Here is a 13,936-nt window from a genome sequence, read left to right on the forward strand (position 1 = left end):
GGAAATTCACATTTACAGAGCCCAGTTAGGAGCCTGCTTGCAGAAAAAGAACCCCAAATTGTATTTAGAAACGGGAGGAAACTGTGCCTAAACCTGGAGGTGACAGTCAATATCTCACTGAGAGCCTTTATTTACAGCTCCCTCTAGAGCAATCTGGTGTTGTCGATTAGACTCAAAACAAATTACTGAGGAGTTTATTTAAGAGACCCGATTCAGTCTCCAGTTCTCTCCTTCCAGAACAGCAGACAGCCCCAAGGCAGAGGAACAGACCATGCTTCCGAGAGCCATCTGCACCCATCCGATTGCTGTTTGACTGCCTGGGTCTGACATGGCTAATTATATCTGCCCGTTGTTTCCTCTGATGGCAGAGATGGTTCTTTCAGGTCAGATGATCAGTCTGGGCAACAACAGCCAGCAAAGATGAAAAACAGCCTAGAGGGACAAGGGGGTTTCAGGCTTGCCCGTGGCCATGAAGCTAAACTCAGGCAAGCCTCCTGCCAGACTACCCGGTGGTCTCAAGCACTGGAAGACAATCAACAGCACAAAAATAAGCAATATTGGGAGCCACAGTGTCTGGATGGGATAATTTACAAGTAGCCCAGCCAGCACTATGGTTCAGCATTGTGGTTCAGCATAGTGCACATACTCCAGACCAGATAGGGCCAGGAAGACAAAAGAAGCAAACCTTGGGGGTACAGAGAGTCAGGGCAGCTTTCATCACTTTTAAGTACACCAGGCATTTGTCAAAAGCACCATGGGCTTCCCAGTGCTGTAATGGCCCACTGACAATACGGACTTCGTGTTAATGTGTCTCAAGCACATTCTCAGCCTTCTCCTGCCCCAGAGCTTGCACAAAGCAGGGTATGGCCCTGACCTGAGCTGCCTGCTGGTACCCGAGACCCAGATTGCTGCAGGCACTGTATGACTGCCCCGGGGACCCAAGCTGTGTTGGTGCTCAGACAAACCTCCTCTGGGGGGTAGGATGAACTTAACAGCAGTGAAGAGGACATGAAGCCCCCAGTGCACCATAGGTCTGAGATTTCAGTTCTGCTTAGCTCTAGAGGGGGATTCCCAGCACATACCTGCTGCAGGAGAGGCTCTGGGGCTTGTAGAGCATCCTCTGGCCCATCTCAGCTCCAGCAATATTTGTATCCCTTTTGAGTCGTGAAGGAGTACAGTGAGGAACTGGGCAAGAAGAGCCTCATAAAGCCCGATTCTCCCTTCCTCCTGCGAGCACTGGCATTACACCAGACACATTTAGTCCCGCAGGTTTAACCGCACTCAGGAGGAAGGCACTTTTCCTATCTGTCATGATATCGCCAAGTGCAATGCAACCTAAAGAGATAATGCAGATTGCTGGTAAAAGACTGCTCCAAGTGCTTCCTAGCGCTTTATGGCTCTGGGGGGCCTGACCAGAAGCAGGTAAGTGCTATTAGCAAAGCCCAGCAGCCAATGCACATCACTCTCCTCCCCTCGCACACCAGTGAATGCCCTTCCCCACCACCGACAGCAACACACTCTCCGAGTCCCTCGCAGACCCCAGCAGAGGTTTCTGGGAGCCAGCGAGCGGTTTATAGCCCCGAGCAAGCGCTGAGCAGCTGAACTCGGTGCAGAGCAATGAAACCAAAAGAAATGACCTGCACATGGCAGGAGTGATTTCAAATGAACACGTAAATTAGCTCCATTGTTCGGCCATTTGCCGGCAGATTGTATCTCTGATAGCCTGACTCCTCGTTTGTTTGCCTTACAAAGTACAGCTGTAACAGCGGAAGATTTAAATCAGCTCAGGAGTTTCTGCTTTACTGTCTCCTCACTCCTGCTCCTTCTACCAACACATTAACCTGCGGTAGTATCTCTCCGGACTGCCCATGCTACACTCTTTGGGGGAGATCGGAGCCCTATCGAAGTCATTCCTTCCCCATGAGCTGGGGAGAATTTAATCCTCTGGGTCTGCTGGATTTTGCTTCAGTCCCACTGCAATAACTAATCCCTGTCTCAGTCCTTTCTGTGCGAGGAATCCAGCCGAAGGCACAGCCGGGACTAAACCCTCCACCACCGCCACAGTCTCCAAGTGTTTCCCTCTTTTCGTAACTTTGATAAATCAGGAGATCCGGGAATGATCTGGGTTTATCCTGGTTATCTGAGATGGCAGCGGAAGGGAGAGATCAGACAGCTCCTGCTCAATCAGCCAGCACCACAGGAGCTGCGTTAGCGACCATTATATTCAGCCTTATCTCCTCTTTCACCAAAGTTGCCGAATCTGCTCCTGAAAGAGGGTCCGAAACACCCGGATTATTTTTTCGAAGGTCCTGGGTTAAATAACAGCCGGGAGCTGCAAATGCCATTGAAGGCCAAGGCAGAGGAGGACTTTGGAGAGGCTCAGCTGTGGTGATGGGATAGGAGCCGGGGCAGATCTTGCACACACTGACTGATTCAGTTACCGCCTGTTTGCTCTGGGTTCGGATGAATCCAATAAATTCCTCTGCAGGGGCATGGTCTCTGGTGAACTGCGGTATTGCTGCTCTTCCTTTTGTAGGGGACCCTGGGGCACGCTGTATTGCCAGGGCTATGTTAGGAGGGGGCAATAGGACACTCAAAGGAAGGAAGATGAGAGTGGCTGGGGAGCAGCCGAAGCCCGACCTTTCCATGAAGGTTCATCACCAGAAACCAAGTTTCAGCCTCCAACCACTTCTTGATTTCAGCACTTGTTGCTTCTTGCAGTGACTCAGCCCAGCTGGTTTTCTAGGAGTGGAGGGGTTAGGTCACAGTCAGAAGGAAACCTCAGAGCTTCCTCTTGGCATGGCAGAGCACAGGGAGTGAAGGGGATGGAGGGAAGGAGCTGCCTTGGTCTCTGGCAGGGCTGGGGAGTTGTGCTCTCTGCCCTTTCCAAGGAGCATAGAGGAAGAAAGCCCTCGGCAAGTCTTTGTCACCCAAACCCACAGCTGTGACCAAAAAAGGCAATTTTGGGGGGAGGAATGAGATGCTTCTGCTTGAGAAACAAACAAAACCAGCCCAGCTTGCATTGGCGGCCAGCTCAGGTGCTGAGGAGCAGCGGGGATGGTTGCACATCATCCCAGTCCATCATCCCTGCCGGTCATTCCAGTCCACCACGACTGGGAGAGCATCCCAACTGGTCCATTTGCATGGGCTGACTTGCACATGCTCTGTCCTGGCCCCTGGCCCCTGTTCTGGCCTGGACCCCCTGCAAAGACCCCTAAAGCTGTTTGGGCTCTGAGCATGGAGAAGGGGCTGCTTTCACCACTGGGACAGGCATCATCCAAGAGGAACCTGCTGTATTTTGGGAGTTTTGCTGGGAGCCAGCCCTGTTTCATAGGAAAAGCAGAGATTCTTTCTCATGAGACACCCCCAGGGTGAGTCATGGTCCCCGGGTGAGGATGAGGAAGCAACCGCGTTTAAACAAGGGTCTGCTCTGCTGGTAAACATTGCCCACGGAAGCAACGGGAGAAGGAGGCTTGGGAAACTCGTGGGATGTGAACCGGCTCCATCCCACAGGGCGCTTTCTGAACGGCCGCGGGGGGAAATCTGCGACAGGAGCAAGAAGGTGGGAAATGTGGATTTTCCTGCTTTGGATCCTTTTCCCAGGTGAGATGTGGGAGCACAGGTCGGGTGTTTCCTATCCCATGGAGAGGCTGGGACTGAGCCAGCCCTGGAAGCCCATCATGGACACAAGAGCTCAGCTGATACTGTCCTTTTCTTGTGGCCAGTGGATGGCTATAGGAGATGATCTTTGAGATATATTGTCAGATGAGCCCAGTAATAAGGCTTTTTGTCTAATAACACACACGTCTGATGGGGGCTCTTTAACGACTGTGGACGTCTCATCTCACCATTGCTCCCTGGCATAGTGGGCACATGGACACAGCATTCCTTGGGATAGGAGATCCCAGAGCTTCCAGAGCTCAGATCCCTCCTGATCCTCTGAGACAGTGCCGGGAAGTGCTTGCATCATCTCTTCTTGTCCCCTGTAGGTGGCTGGGCAGTGACAGGTCCTACGCAGGTGATGGTGAACCAGGGCAGCTCCCTGGTGGTGTCCTGCAGCTATGAGCCAGGCTACGAGCTCTACCCCAAGTTCTGGTGCCAGAGGGGCTTCCTCGGGCTTTGCACCTCCATCACCCAAACTGATGGCTCGGAGGTGACAGTGACACGGGCCAGGGTGTCCATCAAGGACAACCACACATCACACTCATTCACAGTGACTCTGGACCATGTCACGCTGGAGGATGCAGGCTGGTACTCCTGCGGGGTGAAAAGGAAGATGTGGTTCAGCCTGAAGCACAGCACCAAGGTGATGGTCTCCAAAGGTAAAGCCAGGCTAGGAGCTAAGCAGGGGTGTCTGATGGAGGCCATCACTTGGGAGAGGGGATCCCAGCGGGGGATCATGGGGGTTGTCAAAGTGGGAACAAGCACCTTGCAGGCACCGAGATGTGCTGGAGGCTGCCCCAGGGCAGATTTGGATGAGGGATGGAGAAGGCTGCACAGGGCAGAGCCTCTCCCTTGCTGCCTTCAGCATCTCTGCTTCCACAAGCCCCTTGGGCTTTCCAGTCCCTCCCAGTAACCCCCCTCCTTTCTCATCCTCCTCCTCCTCAGTGCCCAGTGCATCGCCTGGAGACCCCCATCTCCACCTCCTGCACCTCTGTGGCTGCAGTCTCAGGGCAGAGACCCCAGGGTGCAGGGGTGGGGGGGGTCCCCGCTTTGCTCTCTCTTTTCTTTCACATCTGTTTCATCCACAGCCAAAGGCAATGATGCGAGCCCGCTGGCCACCACAGCCTTTGGGGAGCCTCCAGTGGTGTAAGTCAGGGCTCAAGCGCCCAGTAGCATCCCCTGGCCTAAGACACCTCTTTCCCTCAGCCCTGGGTCAGTTGCAGCAGCTCCAAGGAGCATCCCAGGGGATGCAGGGCAGACATGCAAGTGTCCCAGTCCCTATCCCCATTGCCCAGACTCAAGCTCCAGCACCATCTCCTTTCTCTTACCCAGGTCCCAGCTCAGCATCACCTATCTGCTGCTCACCCTCTGCGTGAAGGTGCCCGTGGCGCTGCTCCTGGTGTGTGTGGCTGTCTGGGTAAGGAGCCAAAGCAGGAACTGTGGCCAGGAAAACCTGCAGCTCTGAGGCTGCCGGTACCAGGGCACCGGGATGCCCAAAACCACCCTAGAGCCACAGAGACACCCTCCTGCCCCTTTACTGCGCTGGGGTTGCGCTGCCCATCACAGCCACCCGGCACCAGGATGTGCTCGGCTCCATGGACTTCTCCCCCTGTGAAGCCTTGGCCCCTCCTGGCAGTCCCTGCACTGGAAAGGGGAAGGTTTGGGGTACGAAGAGCCTGAGGCTGCTGAGCTGGAGCTGCCAATAAAGGTTTGCAATGAAGCCCGGCTGTCCTGCAGGTACCTGTCTGTCTGTGTGCCTGTCAGCACTGCCCGGGGTGCTGGCGGATGCTGATGGTGCTCACACCGGGCTCCTTTTCTCATCGCTCCCATTGTTTTCCAGGTTCTGTGCCTCCAAAAAGCAGGCACTTGAATAGTGCTGAAATCCCACAGAAACCCTGCTCCTCCCGTGTTCTCGTGTCCCATGGGGTGGCTGACATCCGCAGCCACAGCAGGGAGAGCAGCGTGGCCACCTCCATCCTCCTCAGGGTTAGGCCATGTCCCACTTTTCATGGCACAACCGGCTTCACCAATGTCCCTCCATGAAGCTGTAGGGAAGAGCTGCTTCTCTTCAGCTGTTTAGGGAACCAAAATGAGGAGCAAGGAGCAGGCATGGACCAGGAGCTCACCGCCTGATCCAATCTCCTATGGTAAAACCTCCTCTGCAGACTCAGCCAAACTGATTGAAGGGAATTGAGATTGGGGTCCCTGCATCCACTCTTCCTGCTGGGACCACAGGGGTCAGGGCTGAGCTTCCACACACTGTGGTCCCTCCCTGTTTATTGTCTGCTCCCGGTGGGTTGGAAGGGTGAAACCCCCCCATCCAGGGCACTGTGAAATGGGGGCAGTGGGGACAGTCCTGCCCTAGAGCCACCGCGTGTGTGGAGGGGATGGAGGTGGCAGCTCCAAGGCAGAGCCATGGGGACCCACAGGGCTTATTCCCTGCTGGGGAGCAACTGCACAGGGACCCCTGGCAGCCCAGAGCCAGCCTGGGTGATGCTCAGGGCAGGGAGCCACCACTGGAGGCCAGGCATGAGGGCAGGCACAGGGGCAGCTCAGTTGTGCCTCCACTAAGGAACATGCTTGGCTCTGCTAAACTGGAACCAACTGTTGGTGGTAAAGATGTCTCATTGCTTGTGCTAAGGGCAGAGCTGTGATTGTACCAGCAGCGGGTAAAAGCCAGTGCGTGTATGAGACAGATCCTGTGACACCCAGTGTGGGTCTGGTTCCTGGCTGTGGGCTGTCTGTCCTTCCTGTCTTTGCCTGTCCCCAGCCTCACCCCTAGAAACTTCTCCCAAAGGGTTTGCCCAATGCAGCGCAGGACCAACAAGTCACATATGGGTGGAAGGGAGGACACTGGGGGGGGGGGGGGGGGTGTCTGGTTCTTTCAGGGGATAAGGGATGGGGGCACAGGGGGAGCACTGGGAGACCTGACTTGGGAACAGGGCTATCAAGCCATGGAGGATCTGTTCTGGGGGCGACAGCGTAGGGTGATGCTCTGGCCAGGGCAGTGGGGACGGGTGCTCATGTCAGGGCAGGAGGCACATGCAGCACTGCCCCCAGGCTGGCAGCATGTTTGGGGCTCATGGGGTCCATGAGCTACCCCTTGAGGTAGATCCCACACTGGGGGCCCTGCCTCGCCAGAGAGGCTGGGCAGTGGCAGGGAGAGGCAGGACTGCACCTCATTGTGGGGGCCACGGTGACGGCTAAAAGGGGAGCCCCTGGGGCAGGGGAAGGAAGATGGACAAGAGCGGGGACAGCGCATGGCAGAACTCTCGGTGACAGCGGGGCAGGAAGCCAGCTGAGAGAAGTGGATAAAGGAAAGCCCACGCTTTAGCTAAGAGCTTGTGGTACCCCCGGTAGAAGAGGAAGCAAAGCTCCAGAGACACAAGGAAGAAGGAGCAGCACAGGCAGGGCTGCCCTGATGCACTGCCCAGGCCAGTCTGCCATGCGGCTCCTGCTGCTGCCCGCCTGCATGGTGCTGCCAGGTAGGGCTGAGGGAGTCCCTGGGGCTCAAGCCCGCACTTGGAGCCGCCCGATGGGGCAGGAGGTGTCGGCGCAGCAGCAGCACTCCCGCGGCTCCGTGTGTCTCCGCAGGCTGCTGGGGGGTGACGGGGCCCGGCACTGTACGGGGCTTCGTGGGGGGGTCCCTCTCGGTGACCTGCGCGTACCAGCCCGGCGATGAGGAGATGCCGAAGTTCTGGTGCCATCAGGGAAGCGTTTTCACCTGCGGTGCTGACATCGTTCTCACCTCGGAGCTGAGCCCCGTGGTGCAGCGAGGCCGGGTCACCATCGAGGACAGTCGTGCACAAGGGGTGCTCACGGTGACCATTAAAGACCTGGTTGTGGAGGACGCGGGCTCCTACCGCTGCGGGGTGCGAACGGGCAAACTCAAGCGGGATAAGAGCGCTAACGTGCGGGTGATCGTGTCCCCAGGTGAGTCCCTGCACATCCCTCTGCTCAGCAACAGCGACCATCACGTCTGGGGGCCGGGGCTGGGCTGCGGGAGGAGGTGGGATGCTGTGGGTGGAGGGATGGAGAGGGACAAGGTCTGCTCGGAGCCCGGCAGCACCCGCTGCCTCTGTTCCCTCTTCGAATCTGCAGCCCCGTGGCTCGAGCCGAAACCAACCGTTCCGCCGAGCCCCCCCCGGCCTCCCGCGGCAGGGACGGACCCGCCACCGGAGAACCCCGGCCCCTTCCGCTACTTCCCGGTGCTGGCCGGGCTGCAGGTGCTGGCGCTGCTCGCCATGAGCGGAGCCGTGCTCTGGGTCAGCCTGCGCTGGGCATGAACCGCGGCCGGCACCGCTCCCCCCCGGCCCCGACGGCGCGGGCAGGGGGCAGCGCCGGGCTCCCCCGGCCCCTTCCTGCAGCCGCCGGCGGCTGCAATAAAGCTTCTCCGACCCCGCTCCGCGCCTCCGCCTCTTCTCTGCGGCGTCTCCCGTAGTCAGGCAGCCCCGGGGGTCCCGACGCTCCGCCCCGACAGGGCGGTCCCGGGGGCGGGCCGGGCCCCGCGGCCCCACGGAGAGGAACCGGGTACTGCGGGAGCTGAGCGGCGCCGTCCCGGAGCGGCCATGCGGCTCCTGCCTCTTCTCGCCTGGGTGCTGCTACCAGGTAAGGCCGGCCCGGAGCCCCCGAGCCCCGCAGCAGCCCCGACGGGCCGGGCGGGCGCGGCGGCAGCACTCCCCTCGGCTCCGTGTGTCTCCGCAGGCTGCTGGGGGGTGACGGGGCCCGGCACCGTGCGGGGGTTCGTGGGGGGGTCCCTCTCGGTGACCTGCGCGTACCAGCCCGGCGATGAGGAGATGCCGAAGTTCTGGTGCCATCAGGGAAGCGTTTTCACTTGCGGTGCTGACATCGTTCTCACCTCGGAGCTGAGCCCCGTGGTGCAGCGAGGCCGGGTCACCATCGAGGACAGTCGTGCACAAGGGGTGCTCACGGTGACCATTAAAGACCTGGTTGTGGAGGACGCGGGCACCTACCGCTGCGGGGTGCGAACGGGCAGACTCAAGTGGGATAAGAGCGCTAACGTGCGGGTGATCGTGTCCCCAGGTGAGTCCCCAGCATTGCTTTGTCCCACTCCATGTGCTGGGGTCGAAGGCTGCAGTGGGGGGCAGCCAGGAGCAGGGGGTGCCCACATTGCCTGCGGCAGCCCCAGCCTGTGTCACCCAGTCTCGGCAACCTAGGTCTTGGCATGGCCTCATCTCGGCACCCCAGGGTCAGCCGCCCCAACACTGGGGTGCTCTGGACCTTCAGATCCTGCTGGCCCTGTCTGTGCTCTACTTGCCCTACTTTATAACACTAAGAGATCTCCTCACCCCCTTGTGTCCCCCCATTACCCACTGTGGGGCAGCCAGTGCCTGTGAGCTCTAAGCTTAAGGAACATCCCTCTCCGTCCCCTTGCCAAGGATGTTATAGTACCGGTAATGGGGTGCCCAGACCCCGTTCTTGCAGGGTGAACTCTGTTGCATGCATGTCTGGGGGGGGGGGTTTGTGTGTGTGACTGAGACCATGAAAAGCCTCCTGGGTGGGGGATTACAGTCCTCTCACCTGAAGGAGCATGCTCTGGATGTGGCAGAGGGGACCCAGCTTCTCCTCCTGTGATGGTAAGTGGCTCACTTCGGATTCACCGCAAACCCCGCAGCCTTTTTCCGCTGCAGAGGCATGGAGGCTGACCAGCCCTCTCCTCTTTCTGTTCCAGCTCCTTCTTCCTCCTCCCCGGCATCGCCCTATGGCTCCACCACTGCGCACCCTGATCTCACCAGCTCTGTATCAGTCTCCGCACAGGCAAATCCCCAGGGGGAAGCTTTGCAACCAGGATCAAATCTCTCCCAGCACAAAGGCTCCAGCCTTCCGCAGTGAGTACCAGCTCCTGCCCACTGCGGCCACCTCCCTCCATGAGGTCTCTGGTGTAGCTGGAGCCCTACAACCTTCCAGGCTCTTCGCACCTCCCTTAAGGATTCAGACCTTTTGCCTTTGGGACCAGTGTTCCATCCTCTCACCCAGCCACTCCTCATGGAAAGTAATCCCAGCATCCCTGGTTGGTTGGCCCTGGCAAAGCCCTGCTTGTCCCATGTCCATCTTGCAGCTTAAGCAAGGCGTGGGTTATCCCCATGTGAGAACTGGTTCCTCGCTGCAGCACTGACCCCATTTCCTTCCCCAAACCGCAGTTTGCTTGTGGGAAACCCAGTGCTGAGCCGGATCCCTTTTTGCTCTGTAGTCACGTGCAGCCCATCAGAGTTGAGAAAGCGTGAGACCGGAGCTTTGTTCCTCCTCTCCTGCCTCTTGGATGTGATGCAAGCAGCAGGCAAAGCTGAGGCTTCCCATCCGCATGCTCAAGGGGCTGCTGGCACACTTCACCTCGCTGTCCGTTATAAGTTCAACAAACAGTGGAGCTAAACCAGAGCTAAGTCAGGTGCAGGCGCTGATCCTTACAACATGAAGATGCAGCAGCTCTCAGACCCGAGCTCCTCTTTGCTTCTGCAGGTTTCAGTGTGCTTTGCTCTGTGCCCAGCCTTCAGCTGACCCCCAAGCCCCATCACCCTCAGCCTCTCCCTGCGTCTGCCCCACATGGGCTCCTCTCCCGTCTGCTTCTGGGAAGTATGAGAACAGGAACTCTCTTTTGTGTTGCAGCTTGGATGTGGTTGAGCACATCCTCACTCCAGGCATCGTCGTGGTTCTTCTTTTGCTTGCAGCTGCTGTTGGTGTTCTGGTAATACTGACTAGGAAGAGGAAGAAGGGTAAGCGAAGCTGTCACCTCCGCACACACTGTTTCTGCACCAGGGGCCGTCTTCTCATATATTGGGGTTTTTTTCCCCTCTATATTTCTTTTTTCTCCCCCATTCCCTCTGTGATCCACCCAGTTCCGGGGTCCATCGCTGACACCTCCACCAATGTGGTCTCCTTCCCCTGAAGGAGCAGTGGGACCATGCCATAGGTCTCATCCTGATGGGAGTAGGGAATGGCAGCTCTTGGGATGGGTGCTGCTCAGTATGGCACCCACTTGAGTTTGCCTGGGCACTGTCAGCTCGGAGAAGCTCGGCTGCATGCTCAGAGCTTACTCTAGGCTTGGAGCAGGGTTTAATGCCAATGTGATGGATAGGGAGGGATAAGAGGGAATGTCACCAGCTGGCAGGGGGTACGGTTTTGTTTGGAGAGCTCCACTTTGGACGGTTGATGGGGCAATAGATTCTGCTTTATGGTGAATGCCATAGTGCGGGGTTTTAATACATTTCATTTCCTCTGGTTTCACTCATGTCCGACCACATCTGTGCTTCAACAGCCCCCTCTGGAACAGCTGTAGAGATGGACAGGACGGGCAGCGTGTCCCATACAGTAAGAGAAACCCCATTGTGCTCAGAGCTCGCTTGGAGAGGGGAAACAGGCTGCCAGAGCCCTTTGCTTTCAGCCTCGTTCATGGCCCTTTAGGCTGGGAGGGATCCTTTGGGCTCCATTTGCCAACAGGAAGGCCCAAGCAGGGATTTAGTGCGGAATATTCCTGGGAAGGGAATTCCGGATTGAGCCGAGGCTGCAGGCACGGAGCAGCAGGAGGGGAAGGGCTCATCCTTCTCCTTCACGTGTCAGGGAGCAGATGCCTTGAACTACGCGGACATCAACCACGGCGCGAGCACAGCCGAGAGCCGGTTGTACGGCAACACCGAGGCGCTGCGCTGCTCGGCAGGCACCACGACGGAGTACATGGAGGTCAAGCAGAGGGACAAGGTGGGAGAGTGATGGGAGATGGTGTGGGCAATGGGATGTGTGGGGTGGGCAGGGAGGGAGCTGCAAAGGAATGCGCCAAGCTGGTGTGGAAATGACACTGGGTAATGGGGGTGTCCTCTCTGGTCCTCAAGCTGCTCCTGGGTGCTTAAAGCAGCTGAGAGAGGCCCCAGCAGCGGGTATTGTCCTGGAGCATCCCCGTCACGGATGTGTTTTGGTTCTTCCCTGCTTTCCCAGCATTTGGAAGAGAAGAAAGAGCCCACATATGCCACCGTGCGCAGGTCCCTGCCGGAGCAGCAGGAGATCTATGCCAACGTGCCGTCAGCTCCGCAGCCCAGGGGAGAGCCCCAGAGCACAGTGCAGAGGGAGTGAGGCAGCCCCTGGTCCATGGGCTGCTCCTGCTGCCGGCAGCACCAGCGGGACTTGCGTGGGATGCACACGGAGGGCAGTGGGCTGGCTTTCTGTTCATGCGGGAGCCGGCTGGACAGCGGAGCTGCTGCTCTTGTAGGCTCGGATGTTTCCTTGGAGCAGCCTCGAGGAGGCTGAGCATGAGCAGGAGGCACGGGGCGGGATGAGGATGGAATCATCCCTCTGCATTTGGAGACCTCACCCGCACAGCAGTGATGCTGGGAATAAATGGACTGGCCAGGCAGCGGTGGAAGAGCCCAGCAGCAGGAGGCGAGGGTGGGCTCTGCCTGGCTCCCTGCGTCCAGCACCCATCCTGCTTGCCCCTTTGGCTGTTACTCACAGGGACTGAAGCTCCCAAACCCATTGGTCACCTCAGATTGGCTTTTCTCATGTTGATGGCAGGCAGAGCTGGCAGCAGGAAGCAGGATAGCAAGACGTGCTGTATCCAAATGCATTTGTTATGTCCAGATACCAGGGGCTTGGGTAGGGTAGGGTCTCAGTGCAAAAGATACGGAGAGGAGCTCCTGTTCCTCCTGCACAGCAGCTTGGAAGTGTCTCCCCTGACCCCTGGTCCCACATTCCCATTGAGGTTTGCTCCTGCTATCTCTGCTCCATCATTCACAAGGAACTCCAGGCTGGGTGCACATGGATAAGCTGTAACCGTGACCCTGCTCCTCTCTGCTTTCCTGATAACTTATTTCATGGCACCCACTCAATACATCTGTTTGTGAGGCTGAGGCCAGCGTATTTGAGGGGTTCATTTGGAGAGGATCTGTTAACTTCAGCTGCTGCAAAGCTTTGGTTCTGTATTGTTGTAATTATCTTATTTGAGAAGCCACATGGAGCATCCACTTTCATTACTGCTGAAAGTAAGTGCCTGTGGCACAGCAGTTGTGATTATTGCTGTAGGTTATTCCTATGTAAGCTTGTATTCTTCTATAAGCAAAATTCCTCCTCTGTTTGGTCAGGAGGTGAGATCCCTCCTTCCTACGCTGCCTGAGGCTGGGCTCCAGGGGAGCAAACAGCGATGGCACAGACAAGCAGCATTGCTGTGGCTTGTAATGAAATGAGCATCCAGCCAGATTCCAGCCATTGCAGGGAAAAAAGGGAAAGCAAACCCACTTATTGCTCCTCCTGCTGCCCCCTTTATTACTGCAGATACCAATGCCCCTTCTCTGAAGGAGCTGGGAGGAGGAATCAGCTGGATTTTTTTTGGTACCTGGGTCCCATTATGCCATAGCTGAGGGCAGGTTTTACGCTTTAGGAAAAGAAGAGGGAGAAAGACAAACTCCCAACAGGGCAGAGCTGGGATTGCTGCTGCCCGCAATCCCCCGTTAGGGCATAAGGATTGATGGAGCAGACAGGATGATCCAGGCAGAGAAGGGGCCACCCCTGCAGCTCTTGGCTTTCATGGCCATGGACCATGGAAGCTGCCCTGGAGCTCAGAGGGCTGCCCATGGGCCTGGAGCCCTTTGGGTGTGTGTCCGGGAAGGGGTTTGCGTCTGCTCAGGTTTCATTGCAGGACAGGGGTGTTTTACCTCCCCTTGAAGCAAGCTCGGCCGCAGGACAGGTTTGTGCCCGCACCTTGTGCAGGGGTCTCCACGCACACACGCACACACGCAGGCGCACACACGCGCACACACACACACACGTGCACGGACACACGCACACACGCACGCACACATGCACGCACACATGCACACATGCGCGCACACATGCACACATACGTGCACACACGTGCACACACACGTGCACGCACGCACACATGCACGGACACACACACGCACACACGCGCGCACACACGTGCACACACACGCACACATGCACACATGCACTCGCACGCGCACACGCACACACGCACGCACACACACGCGCACACATGCACGCACATGCACACGCACACACATGCACATGCACACGCGCACACGCACGCACACGCACGCACACGCACGCACGCATGCCCGCACACGCACTCACACACACGCACACGCACGCGCACACACATGCACACGCGCACACACGCACACGCACGCGCACACGCACGCATGCCCGCACACGCACTCACACTCCCGCACCCCCGTTGCGCGCTCCCACACGCGCGCTCCCGTTCCCCGCCCCGAGCCCCGCCCCGGCGCCCCGGCCGCGCGTGCGCGGT

At 57.9% G+C, this 13,936-nt stretch overlaps 3 protein-coding genes across 3 annotated transcripts; all 3 read left to right on the plus strand.

Moving 5' to 3' along the window:
• Positions 1–3,489: 3,489 nt before the first annotated feature.
• Positions 3,490–5,186, plus strand: LOC136021611 (CMRF35-like molecule 7). The gene is made up of 4 exons (XM_065694031.1): positions 3,490–3,603; positions 3,990–4,414; positions 4,667–4,809; positions 4,996–5,186. The coding sequence occupies exons 1-4, from the start codon at positions 3,570–3,572 to the stop codon at positions 5,126–5,128; spliced, it is 735 nt and encodes a 244-aa protein (XP_065550103.1). The 5' UTR covers positions 3,490–3,569; the 3' UTR covers positions 5,129–5,186.
• Positions 5,187–6,999: 1,813 nt separating this feature from the next.
• On the plus strand, positions 7,000–8,066 carry LOC136021488 (protein CD300H-like). The gene is made up of 3 exons (XM_065693770.1): positions 7,000–7,148; positions 7,258–7,596; positions 7,765–8,066. Exons 1-3 carry the CDS (start codon positions 7,085–7,087, stop codon positions 7,947–7,949), a joined length of 588 nt encoding a protein of 195 aa, XP_065549842.1. The 5' UTR covers positions 7,000–7,084; the 3' UTR covers positions 7,950–8,066.
• Positions 8,067–8,151: 85 nt separating this feature from the next.
• Positions 8,152–12,518, plus strand: LOC136021487 (CMRF35-like molecule 2). The gene is made up of 7 exons (XM_065693769.1): positions 8,152–8,271; positions 8,368–8,706; positions 9,356–9,512; positions 10,288–10,394; positions 10,937–10,989; positions 11,239–11,376; positions 11,611–12,518. Exons 1-7 carry the CDS (start codon positions 8,232–8,234, stop codon positions 11,743–11,745), a joined length of 969 nt encoding a protein of 322 aa, XP_065549841.1. The 5' UTR covers positions 8,152–8,231; the 3' UTR covers positions 11,746–12,518.
• The last annotated feature ends 1,418 nt before the right edge of the window (positions 12,519–13,936 follow it).

The sequence above is a fragment of the Lathamus discolor genome, chromosome 13, assembly GCF_037157495.1.
Source record: "Lathamus discolor isolate bLatDis1 chromosome 13, bLatDis1.hap1, whole genome shotgun sequence".
NCBI classification, from domain to species: Eukaryota; Metazoa; Chordata; class Aves; order Psittaciformes; family Psittacidae; genus Lathamus; species Lathamus discolor.